The sequence below is a fragment of the Adiantum capillus-veneris genome, chromosome 17 (genome assembly GCF_014529385.1).
Source record: "Adiantum capillus-veneris isolate H3 chromosome 17, ASM1452938v2, whole genome shotgun sequence".
Classification (NCBI taxonomy): domain Eukaryota; kingdom Viridiplantae; phylum Streptophyta; class Polypodiopsida; order Polypodiales; family Pteridaceae; genus Adiantum; species Adiantum capillus-veneris.
The window spans coordinates 126,646,241-126,659,268 of NC_140947.1; the positions used below are offsets into that span (position 1 = coordinate 126,646,241).

A 13,028-nucleotide genomic window follows, 5' to 3' on the forward strand; every position below is an offset into this window, starting at 1 on the left:
AACTAGCTCTACAAGGCAATACAGCATGTTGGTATGGACAGATGACAGCATGGTTTCAGTCGCATGGTCTCAACATGGATAGATTACCTCCGCTTCAATACTCCCTGGATGCACCCACCCTGTCTCTCACACGGACAAAGATCACCAGACTCATAAGTCAAGATCTAATTCAACTAAATACGAGGAGCACATGGATACAACCGACGCAAGGGTTGGGCACGAAGATGGCCTTCTACAAAGAGCATCTTCTCCAACTCACGGAGGACGGCTTTGTTACTAGGCCTGCATACATGGATACACACTTATCTCATGGGATAAGATGCGCTATTGGACAGATACGCACATCCTCACATCAGCTCCAGATCGAGATTGGCCGATTTCAAGGGGTGTCGGCAGGAGCCAAGATATGTCACCTATGTAACTTAGAGCCAGAGACAGAGCTGCACTACACATGTCACTGCCCGGCATACTATGAGATATGCGGCCGCTTCCACTGCCTGTTCAGAGAAGGGTTCGGACCTTTTTCTAGAGTCATGAGATACAAGGATCAGAGGTGTCTCAGAATGTTCCTGCTAGAGCTAAGTAGACTTAGGGAGAGCTTGCTGAGGGAATCAGGGAAAGACAGCCTCAGAGAGGAATCACAGATTTCTTTACACTAGCCAGAGGAGAGCCAACGAAGCAGTCATTACAGCAGATCTCACAACCTACTCATACTAGAGGTACACTGCTTGACCGAGCGACTGAGCTTGGCAGATCCAGACGTCCACGACCTCGGGGGGTCTCCCACTACCGACGAAGGCTGCAAGAGAAGATACAGATCACTCTAGCTCGACATGCAAGACGCCCAACCAAAGTTCTGACCATGGAGGAAGTCGATGAGATCCGACAGCGACCGATGAGAGATTTCATCTGAACCCACAAAACACCCCCCCCCCCCCCCCCCCCCCCCCCCCAAATTTCCTTTCCCCTTAGTGTTGTAGTGTAAGTTCTTTGTAATTTTGTAATTTCCGTACTCATACATGGTATCAGATTCACCAATTGTAACTTTTTGGTCTCATAGGTCTTTTTGGCCTTTTGAAGACGTTAATATAACATATCATTTCATTTCATCATCTCTCTCTCTCTCTCTCTCTCTCTCTCTCTCTCTCTCTCTCTCTCTCTCTCTCTCTCTCTCTCTCTCTCTCTCTCTCTCATGGGAAGCATCGGAGAAGTGCCAACAGCTTCCCCCACGTGTAAGAAGACGGAGCCCTAGCTGGCCACCCACAAAGCCTCTTTCATGCGGACAGGGAAGAGGATGTCGGCAATAGAGAAGGAAATGAGAGAATGGAGAAACGAAGTGGAAGAGTGGAGGAAGGAGAGGAGCACTATTCTTCAAAGATGGACCGAAGAAAGAGACGGCATGTGTAGGATGTTGCAAAGACGGGCCTATCCAGACTATCACAGGATGGGGAATATACTGAGTATGGACGGCACTTTATAGACATGGGGACTGCACATGGATCGGCCATCTTGAATGGCCCACAAAGATTTCTCGCTGCGGGAGGCTTCACATGCTTTCCACACAGACATGGAGCCAGCACAATGGATTATGTCATGACCCAGCCGAGCCTCATCTCTAGTATCCAGGATCTCATAGTTGGGCCAGACCTGTTGGGGTGGTAGTGGATCATGCTATTGTGTCGCTGACCATCTCTTTCCAGTTCAGTGTTGCACACAGTCCACAGGTAGCAGCCCCTACTCGCTACACCTTCACGCGGGAGATGGATTCTATATACATAGACGGGATCTACAGACGCCTATCCACTGAGGAGCTAGGGCGACCTCTGGAGGAGCTTACTACTATACTGACACAGACATTACATGATGCAGCAGCAGAGGCATACCCACACACCCAACCTGAGGAGAGACGCCCTTCTGGGAGCATGCCTCAGAACAGTTGATATGATGAGGAATGCCGTCAGACTAGAGCTAGACTTCAGAGGGAAGTGCTTTTGGGGGATATCACTCAAAGACACTCACAGATTAACTTCCAACTCCTAGTGTGGCGGAAGAAGAGGGCATTTTTGGCTTGACTAGAGCAGGATCTATACCAGCTATTCTCAAGTCAGGACTCGCATGAGGCATGGTGGCTCTTTCATGAGCTATCCCCCCCTCCTGCCAATACCTCTACAGAGACTTGGAGTCAGTACGCATCATCTTTGTACACAGTTTCTGGACAGCAGCCCCTTCACGACCCCCCCCCCCCGATCCATGCCCACACATGTGCTTTTTTCACCGCTGAGATGGTGAAGAAGCCATTGACAGGATGAGGACTGGGAGAGCATATGATCATGATGGCTTAGTGGCTGAGCATTTCATGCATGCCAGAGATCTACTAGCAGAGCTTCTAGCAGTTATGTTTAACCGTGCCATGTGTGAGGGCTTACCTGATACTTGGAGCCTATATACGATTGTACCCATCTTCAAATCAAGCATGAAAGTGGCTTGTCTATCAACCTTGGTAAAACCAAGGTCATGGTATTTAATACCACCCCACAGTGGATCGGGATGTCAGCGCCCGCATTCACATATGGCCAGGAGACAGTGGAATATACAGATGCTTACACTTACCTTGGAGTGGTTTTCAGTGGAGCAGCATTTTCTTTAAGGAGAGCAGCAGAGACTAGATCGACCAGAGCCCATTCGGCATTGGGGAGATTGGAGAGGATGTGTTCACAGGTTCAGTTTCAGGAGCCTCGGACAACGCTCTGGCTCTTTGACACTTTGGTGGCTTCTGCATTGCTCTATGGAGCTGAGATATGGGGGCCTTCATTGGATCATCACGGGAGGACAGGTTGCATTGATGGATGGGGGGACATGGAGAAGCCTTTGGTCTCTATGATCTCGCGGCTCATTAAAGCCAAGGCTTCAGTAGTGCCATTATCCGAGTAGAGCTAGCTGCCCCACAAATAGTTGAGGCGCTCATCAGATCTGTTTCCTTCGTACACCGCATGTGGGAACTTCCCAAAGACACATACGCCCACCTTGCACTTGAGTCCTCTCGACAGTTAGCCATGCAGGGAGATATAGCATGTTGGTATTGGGAGATGACATCATGGTTCTAGGTGCATGGGTTCAGTACAGACAGATTGCCCCCCTTCCAATACTCACTGGATGTAACCTCTCTGACTCTTACACAGTCCGAGACCACCAGGCTCATCCGCCAGGACCTGACTCAACTAGACACCAAGAGGACATGGATACAGCCAGCACAGGAGCTGGCACAAAGATGGCTTTCTATCGAGAGCATCTTCTCCAGCTTACCGTGAACGGTTTTGTGATGAGGCCCAGATACATGGACACCCACTCGTCTCATGGGATACGGTGTGCTATTGGCCAGATACGCACATCTTCACACCAGCTGCGGATCGAGACTGGGAGATACAGCGGAGTACCACCAGAGGCCAAGACATGCTCCCTGTGTGACATGGAGCCTGAGACAGAGTTACACTACACATGCCACTGCCCCGTCTACTACGAGATACAAGGCCGCTTCCAGTGCTTGTTCAGAGGGCTTTGGACCACTCTCCAAAGTCATGAGGTACAAGGATCAGAGATGCCTGGGTTTGTTTCTGCTCGAGCTGCGCAGACACAGAGAGAGTTGATGAGAGGAGAGGCCAGCCAATCTCAGAGACACATCACAGACTTCGTTAGAGCAGACACTGGACACCCGGAGGAGCTACTACCACAGCAGATCTTGTCGCCTCACACAAGAGCACACTGATCGATCGAGCGACTGAGCTTGGGAGATCCAGACGCCCACGACTGCGGAGGACTACACAACATCAACGAAGGCTACATCATAGGATTCGGATCACTTTGGCCCGACATGCACGACGCCCGGTCAAACTGCTGACCATGGAGGAATTGATGAGATCCGCCAACGACCGATGATGGATCTCTTGTGACTTGTGATTTAGCTATCCCAGCTAGTTGCTTAGTTCACACCTACCAGTTTAGGATCCCATAGTGCTTTTAATTTATCATTTTGTCATTTCATTTTGTTACTCTGACTTTGTATCAGATTCACCACATTGTAACGCTCTAGTCTCATAGGTCATTTTGGCCTTTTGAAGACATTAATATAACATTTCATTTCATTTCCTCTCTCTCTCTCTCTCTCTCTCTCTCTCTCTCTCTCTCTCTCTCTCTCTCTCTCTTTTTGGAAAAATCAGGGCTGTATATTACTGAGTACAATATAATCCCCAGCGGATGCCAAAAAAGCCTATCATGTGGGGTGTACAAGCTGAATGTAAGGGTGATAGCCACTATAGTGACAACTCTACTAGTACAAGCTCATGGTGGTCTATATGATGAGTGGAGGAGAAACCACTAAGGAGGTGCATGATGCCATGTAATCTGTCCACCTGTAAGTGTGAAGAAGAGTGGAGTTCGAGCCCAACGCTGAAGGAAGTCAAATCGACGAGCCTCGGCTGCTCTAGATGTACCTGAGGAAGAATCCCACTGCCAAAGGAGGGTGTGAATGATGTCCAGCCAAATGGCAATGAGGGTATCCGGAAGGAGCTGTGGAGCCGCACTGAGAATGTGAAGACAACGAGCTCTCCAAACATTCCATAGTGCAATGCTAGTGATAACTGAGAAGATTTCATCACGCGTCTAAGGATCCCCCTGCCAAGCAATCTGTGGTAACATAGCCAAAGTCCCTCGTCGATAACCAGTCAAGGTAAGCATAAGAGCTGGATCTGTGTCTGATCCCTCGTAGAAAAGATGCGGTCCGGGCATCGGCATCAACCAGGAGACAGATCCCCAAGTGAGAAATCCATGCTGTACACCAGCTCTGCTAAGTAAAGAGCAAACTGCTAGCCACACTACATGAGAAGACGAGCAGGACCAAAGACAGTGTGCATGTGACTCAGGGAGTCGCAAAGGACAGCGAGTACATAACGGATCATGACCCATAGAAGCTAGCCAAGTCCCAACTGGAAGTCCTGCATGTGCAATCATCCACATGAAAAAAGAAATACGACGAGCCACATGTAAATCCCAGATGGCTGACCAAAACTGCTGTAGATAGGCATGGGAGAGACCTGAATGTAACCAGAAACGCATACGAGTGGGCTGCTCTGTGTGCTGTCTCATCAATGCGAATCTTCCAATTCTGAGAGTGTACTCAAAGAATGATACATGTGCATCGATGGGGTTAGGGTGAGGCCAATGCCACTCTCCTGGGTCCCAATAAAGCTGAGATAGGGCACGACCCTCCCAAACCCAAAGCCTCCAAAGGGTAGCATCAGCGGAAGTGAAACGGGGGTCAACACAACGACGCTTCCCGCGAGAGCCAACTACTCGTATGGCCTCCCATCGAGCGCCGCTGTAGAGAAGGTGCGGAGAGGTGGTAGCATATGTCAATCTAGCATGCATCCCCGGAGAGTAGTCAGTCTCAACTGTGAACAGCATGGTGTCAAAGCGAACTAATAAGAGAGTGCTCTGAGCAAAGAGGCCTTCCCAGCCACAATGTGGAGACATCTGAACCGTGCCTCGCATGACTACGTCCCAGTGTGAAGGAATGGCGGAGTCAATCTCAAGCAGTCTGTCTGTTACCCCGCGACCAATGTCATAATGTTCTGCCACAAAATCTGCATCCAGCATACGTGTCTCATGAAACAACCGCATAGAGGCAGCAGGGCCAGTGTCCCAAGCAGCCCAATCAATGTGAGTCCTCTCTCCAAGCTGACGGGGTGGATTAACTGAAGAATCAAGAACTGCATCATTCCAAATGAGAGGTTGGCGTTCAATCTCTTCACGACATGAGGGAGGTGAGAGTATGATAGCTCGCCGCATGGATACCCAAATCTGAAGGAGTGAGCGGATGAAGGGTGAGAGAGTGCTGATGCACAAGGGGGCATCCGTAAAGAGAAAACGATACCCTGTTTGCCAAGTATGGCCATCTCTAGTGCCGAGACGTGGAGTCGCTGTGGAAAGAGCGGCCTGAAGAAGCATCTTCCAAGGTTCTTGGCCGGGAAAGAGACCCCGAACAATAAGCTTGGTAAGAAGGGCACGGCTCTGTAATTCTGGATCAATAATGCCAAGGCCGCCTGCTGACCTAGGACGAATAATCGTGGACCAGCGAACTCGAGCACGAGTATCTGTAGTCCTATCTGTGCCACTCCATAAAAAGTTCCGCACGAGTCTGCATAGCTGAGCTATCACACCAGAATGTAGAATCCAACAGGAGGCAGTATACCATACTGTAGCCAGAATGACCTGGTTGGCGACCAATGCACGGGCAGCCAACGACAGATCACGTGAAGACCAATGACATAGCTTCCTGCGAATAGACTGTAGTACGGGTGCAAACTGCTGCTGCGAGGAAACGTCTAATCCAACCTGAAAGCCAAGATATCTGCATGTCTGACCCGGCTGCAGCCATGTGAAACCATCAGTCACCCCCCAAGTAGGTATGTTATCACTGCCAACCAGTAACCCATAGGACTTATGCCAGTTAATGCGTGCACCACTAGCCATGCAAAAAACCTCCAGGGCCTCCCGCATGGCATCAAGAACTGCTAGCAAATAGCGCAACATCAGCATAGTGTCATCAGCAAACTCCTGATCGATAAGGTCCGGAGCTGAAGATACTGGCATAGTCAAGCCACGAAATGCAAGACTCTGCGCTCGAAGAAAGTCGGACATAGTCTCTCCTAAAAACAGATACAGATATGCTGCTAAAGGACATCCCTGACGGACAGATCGAGAGAGCTCGAAACTGCGACTGACACAACCACCAATAGTAATAGCACTGCTGGCAGTCCTGAAGAGAGCAGAAATGCCTGAGATCCATGACGAAGGGAAACCCATCCTGGCTAATGATCCTTCAAGAAACTCCCACTCAACACGATCGTATGCTTTCTCGAAGTCAAGGATGAAAAAAGCGAGAGGTTCAGAAGATGATCTGGCCCACTCTACTGCCTCATAAAAAGTGAAGATATTATCCAGTATGCATCGATCCATGACAAAGCCTGTCTGAGAAGTATGAATAATATCTGATAAGAACGGTCGCAGGCGATGGCTGATCAGTAACGCTAATATCTTATAGACCGAAGGGAGTAGGGTAATAGGTCTCCACTGACGGAGCTGTGTGGTGTCACCCCCTTTCGGAATAAGAGATATGAGACCTGAACAAAGATCCGGATGCATATATCCTGATGCAAAGATATCCTAACAACCACGAAGCAGTGGTATTTGCAATACATCCCAATAGGTCAAAAAGAAAGCTCGAGTGAGGCCATCCTTGCCTGGACAGGAAGAGGGGTCTAGACTCTCGATAGCAACATAAAGCTCTGCAAGTGTGAATGGAGCCAACAAGATCTCTGCCATAGTGTCTGTACAACGACGTCGGGTGTGATGCCATATCTGCTCACGAGCATGTGAAACCTCAGTAGTGCATACATCAACAGTGAACAATGCCTCAAAATAATCTCCATACATATCAAGAATAACATCAGGATGCATATGAAGTGTTCCCTGAGCATCGCACAAAGTCCGAAGGGTGGTGCCAGGAGGGCGCTCTTTATGCGCAGCGAAGAAGTCCTTATTCATTCGATCTGCTTTAGCTATCCAGTGAGATACTGAAGCATGATGAGTGAACTCAGACCTAGCCTCCTGTACGCGACGAATTTCCTCTGTGAGCTCTGTATGTCTAGTAGCGAGATAAGCATCTTGAGGCCATTCTTCAAGCAAGCGCTGTGTGGAACCAAGAGGAATGTGGAGGTCAGACTCGCGTACTCTCAACTGACGATGAATAGTAGAAGTTTGATCACGGCAGTAAATACTAGACTGAGTAATGCAATGGGCAAGGAACTCTCCAGGGGGACCACAATAAGAAGCACCCGTAGACCACAAGTCACGAATCTGCTGCTGCAAAACTTCAGTGGTGAGAACACTGTCAGGGATGCGGCAGCCGCGTCTCTGTGCAGAGGATCTAGTGAAAGAGATAAACAATGAGATGGGTAAATGATCTGAGAGGCTGGTCCCTCGCCAAATAGTGGTAAATCCACCCAGACTTACTGCCCAAGGGCCAATGTAAAAACGATCAAGTCGCTCTAATAATCTTCCCTGCTGCCTCTGAAACCCCCACGAGTAATGAAGTGTAGCAGGGTGGTGACCAAAAGAGGGTATGTGCCATGCGTCTACACCTTGAATAGCTAGAAGAAATCGATCCCAAGCTGGCTGCTCATCGGGAGAAATGGAGGATAGAACTGGAGGAGTGATCGATCGCCAGTCAGAATCGCTCTCGACGTTGTTGAAGTCGCCTCCAACAACCCAAGAGTCTACAGCAGGTAGAGCAGCAACCAAGGAGGACCAAAAAGAAGCTCTCTCCCGAGGAGTAGTGGGTGCATAGACTGACATAAAACCAATGATAGAGTCCTGAATCCGGATAGAAACATAGACTGCTCTGCAAGCGACAAGGGTGCCACGTTGCTGAACTGATGCCGAGTAACGTGGCCCCACTGATATGCATACACCGCAACTCTGTCCATGAATGCCCAGAGGAGGCTCCCAAAAAGTGCGAGCTCCTGAGGGCATGAGATTACCAAAGGGAGTGGCAATCGTATGCTCCTGTACTACTACATGAGCGTGTAAATCTCTACGAAGTAAAAGCTTACGTGAACCTCTTACCCGAGAAGTCTGTAAACCATTGGCATTCCAAGAAACTACATGTAAATCCATAGTCTGCATGAAAGAATTGGTAAAGCATCTGTCTAACTGCGCATCTTCTTGGAGGCAGCTGGGCCATCCAAGGGGTGAGCTTCAGGCGGGAGGAAAGTAACCCGCAAGCCCTCTCTAAAATATGGTGTCTCATTGCACCAACTGCGGACCTCAGCTCTCTCTCTCTCTCTCTCTCTCTCTCTCTCTCTCTCTCACACACACACAAAAGCCACAATCAACAAATGCAAACCCTAAATCAATGTCTGCGAAGTCTAATTGAGCACCTGCTAACCCTGTTACAGCACCTAAAAACCAGCACTTGTAAACCCTAAATCAGTAAAACAACCAACTTTTAGGACGTTTTCTTTTGATTGGGAACCCAATAGGACCTCTATAAGAAAGTGGTCATCGAGCCACTGAAACTAATGAGACTTTAAACTCCGTCTATCTTGAGAGCGAGACAATGCCCTGATGTTCAGTAACAAAAACAGGAAAAACAAATCGCATCTAGCTCCTTAAACATCATTTATCTACAGAAAGACACATCTTGTTGTGGCAGGAGGAATTCTAATGGTAGCTTTCAACAGCAATAGCTTGTTGCCTTGCCTAACTACACTTAACTAGAAGCACGGATGAATGAAAACTTAATCCTGCTAGAAAATCAACTGTTTCAAGAAGCACGTAACTTTTAGCAATTGGACTGAAGGTAACAATGAAACAAAAAATCAATACGTACTTCAGAAGTAGCTCACAATAGAAGTGTATCTGCATTTTGAGTGTGACCATAAGTTTTTCTCCTTCAGCATTGTTCAAATTATAAAGATTTGGTGAAAGACTTCCACGAAGACTAGCTGAGGAGAGAGATTGAGACTCAATCTTGCTGACTGGAAGAAACACACAGCCCAAAAATGTGTCCCCATGCCATGTTATCTGTTTTTCCCATTAAAACTTCTTGTAAGCTGAGAAAGCAAGAATAGAGATATGCATATGCTGTAAATTGGGAGCATTGCAGTGCAATGAACATGCAAAAATAAAATTTCCTTAGTGCCTCTTCAAATAACAGCATGGCAGTTAGTGTGTACTGGAAACACACAGCCCAAAAATGTGTCCCCATGCCATGTTATCTGTTTTTCCCATTAAAACTTCTTGTAAGCTGAGAAAGCAAGAATAGAGATATGCATATGCTGTAAATTGGGAGCATTGCAGTGAAATGAACATGCAAAAATAAAATTTCCTTAGTGCCTCTTCAAATAACAGCATGGCAGTTAGTGTGTACTGTGTTCCAGCCACTCAACTAGAACCTCTGAAAGCAAGAAACTTGCCGGTCTTACTTTTTAAGCCCAAAAGGAAGTTCAACATTCAGTTTATCAACATGACTCTACACATGCAGAAATCTGCCAAAGCCATCCCCTCAAGCTATCAAATGCATCCACTAGTGAAGCCAATTCAATGCACGTCCTCGCACACCCATCCAGCAGTCATGCATCCCAAGTTTGCACTATTAAACTTGAACTTGAAATCAGGAAGCAGTCACAACAAGCCTCAATACCATACTCTCAGAACTTTTCTTACTCAACATGTTTGACATAAAAGACATAAACCTGAACTCTTAGTCACCATATGGAAAAAGAGAACTATTAAAACAGTTGCAAACAAAAACACAACAAAAGGGCATTTAATCCTCATGCCTTGGATAATCATAAATAAGCAACCAGCTCACTTTTCATGGCAGCATTTGGTCTCATAAATTTCATCACCGACTACCTTTTTTGTCCGCTGGCTTATGGTCCTCAAGAGCGGCCCCAATTCTAGCTCTTTTGAAGCTCTTGAAATTGAGGTGGTTGGCGCCTTCTTTTTCCACAATGTTATACATAAGCAATCATCCGCACTGTAAAACCATGCTTGAATTCAGAATAGAGACATTTTGATGATTTAGTGGCATACAAAAGGTAAACACAACATGGTAGCCTTCAACTAACCACCAAGCAAGAAAACATTGGACTGTAACAATGAGAGGAGCTGTTTTTATGTTAGCTGGACCTACGCTCGGACTTATTATTGATGGTATAGCATCCCTTCATAACTACCTGTCATGCACATAAAACGTGATCAATTATCACACAAACCACCGGCCCTTTTACTTTTTCCTTCTACATATCGAATGCTCCTTCACCTTATAGTGTAGATAGAAATGAGGGGTGAAGTTTTTACTAACAAGAGATAAGAGGGAAGTAAAGAGAAACAATATCAAGATGGGGTCCCAACCAACTCGCTCCAGGGCCCTCCATTCAGTTCAAGGTTGGTATTTAGTTTACGTTGCATAAATAAGATCATGCCAAAGATAGTACCAAATGCTCATGCAAGGATTGTTCGATTTACACCACTATGCTGCTTCACAGGTCTAGGGCATACATGTACAGCTAGTATGTCTCCAGGCTGGCCACCCATAGTCTAGGTTGCTCCTGGCGGGCCACCCACCTTTGTCCGGCGGGTGCCCTCATATATTTGCATATATCATTTTCTTGTTGAGTCGTGGGGGATTTTTCCACGCATTGCCCTACCTCATTGGGCACCTATTTATGGGGCCAAGGAGGTACCCACTTCCACACTATCTGGTTCTTGTGTATTGGGTCTCTTGCTCTGGTAGTCATGGGGGGTTGATCGCCCCCTCTTCCACATCTAGCGTTTGAGTTCTCTATCTCTCTCTCTCCTCTCTCACGCTTCCACACGAGTGCAATTTCACATGGTATCAGAGCTCAGGCATCACATGGTATCAAAAGCTTCAGGCTCTACCGTGTTCCAAGGCGCATCACCCGCATCAGGTTCCTCTCCAAAAGGATCAGATCTACCAGCGTTTTTTGCAAGAACCAGAAGATCAGCCAGCGCTCTCCTTCTGTAAGGCCAAGCGCTAGCTTTTTGCAAGTTTTCGTCGCGGGAAAAGTGCAGAGTTGCCTAGCGTTTTTCAGCACCATCAGCGTTTTTGGTTCAGGCTGTGTTTTTTGGCCCTGCTTGCTGCGATCTGCTGCAACGTCTCTTGGCAGCCCCTCCCTGCAGAAAAACGCACCAACCAGCATCAAATCAGCCTTGCATTTTTCAAGGCCAGATCTGTGTTTTTCTGGAAGCCTTGCGTTTTTGCCTTGCTGCTGCGTTTGCAGCAAAACGCTGAGCGTTGGCATCAAGATCTTGCCTTCCACACCGGCTTGGCATCCGGTACCTTGCCGGTCCCGTATCCTCTCCGTCTTCATCAGATTTCAGCCATTACCCCTTGCTGTTTTCTCTGTTTTCATCCCATCTTGGGGAGTGACAGTGATTCACCACCCTTCCCATACTCCTCTGCGCCGCTCCGGACCCTTTTGAAAATCGCTGGACAGCAGCGTTTTCATCACCTCGTAGTTGCGTTTTTGGGTGGACAGCAGCCACATGGCTTGAGTTTTTCACAAAGGATGAAGTTACCTCCTTCCAGGACACCATCCAATGGTGGTCCATGCGGTCTCTCAGTGACTCCTGCAATACACGATATCTTCGACATCAGCTTGATCATCTACGGGCGTACGATCCTTGGGAGATCCATTCATTCCGGCCATCATTCGGTGGTTGCACACTCCAGAGGGGGTGGTGACGTGGTTTGCTATGGACACACCTATGCACTTATCAGAGGAGTTCACACGAGATATGGCCATGCTCATGGCATATGGGATTCCGACATTCCTAGAGAGGACACCACCATCTTGGGTGGACAGACACTTATCACTTGACCTCGACACGTCAGGTCACTTGCTTACACAGGAGCATCTACATGGACTTAGGGAGGGGATCTTGGATCTCTTCTTGAATAGGTTCATTGCTTGGATCAACAGACTGGAGTGGGACTTCAGTGCTTTGGACTCTCTTGGAGAGTTTACCTGCAAGATGCAGGAGATCAGGCATCATTATGCGACTACAACCGGACTCACCCAGAGCTTGGCCTAGATGTTAGTGCAGTTGCTCTTCTACACTCCTGATCATCTCGATTGCTACCTTCAAAGTTGCTTACATTCCACCCTCGATAATCTTACAGCAAACTTATCCCCCGACATGGGCAGCTGACCACTCCCAGCTCATTCACATTGAGAGCCACACCGAGATGCCGGATTCTGTTTTGGTTGACACCAAAGGATTGGAGGCAAGAGATACAAGCAAGACGGCCCACCCAGATTTGTCTGGCCTTTCCTCTTCTCAAAGGATCTCCATAGCGCAGACTGCTCAGTCTGGCTTCCCTTCTTCATACAGGATGATTACGGTGAAGACAACTTGGTCTGACCACACCTCTTCTCAGAGGC

General features: G+C 47.8%; 1 protein-coding gene across 14 annotated transcripts in view; it reads right to left on the reverse strand.

Annotated features, from left to right (window-relative positions):
• LOC147438039 (uncharacterized) overlaps positions 1 to 13,028 on the reverse strand; it is a 64,723-nt gene that overhangs the window by 26,340 nt on the left and 25,355 nt on the right. For all 14 annotated transcript variants that reach the window (XM_086487402.1, XM_086487401.1, XM_086487399.1 and 11 more), the window contains 2 exons: positions 10,474 to 10,597; positions 9,446 to 9,639 (listed from right to left, as the gene is read on the reverse strand). In XM_086487402.1, coding sequence (XP_086343528.1) covers positions 9,446 to 9,639; positions 10,474 to 10,597 — 318 coding nt within the window. The remainder of the gene's footprint in view (positions 1 to 9,445; positions 9,640 to 10,473; positions 10,598 to 13,028) is intronic.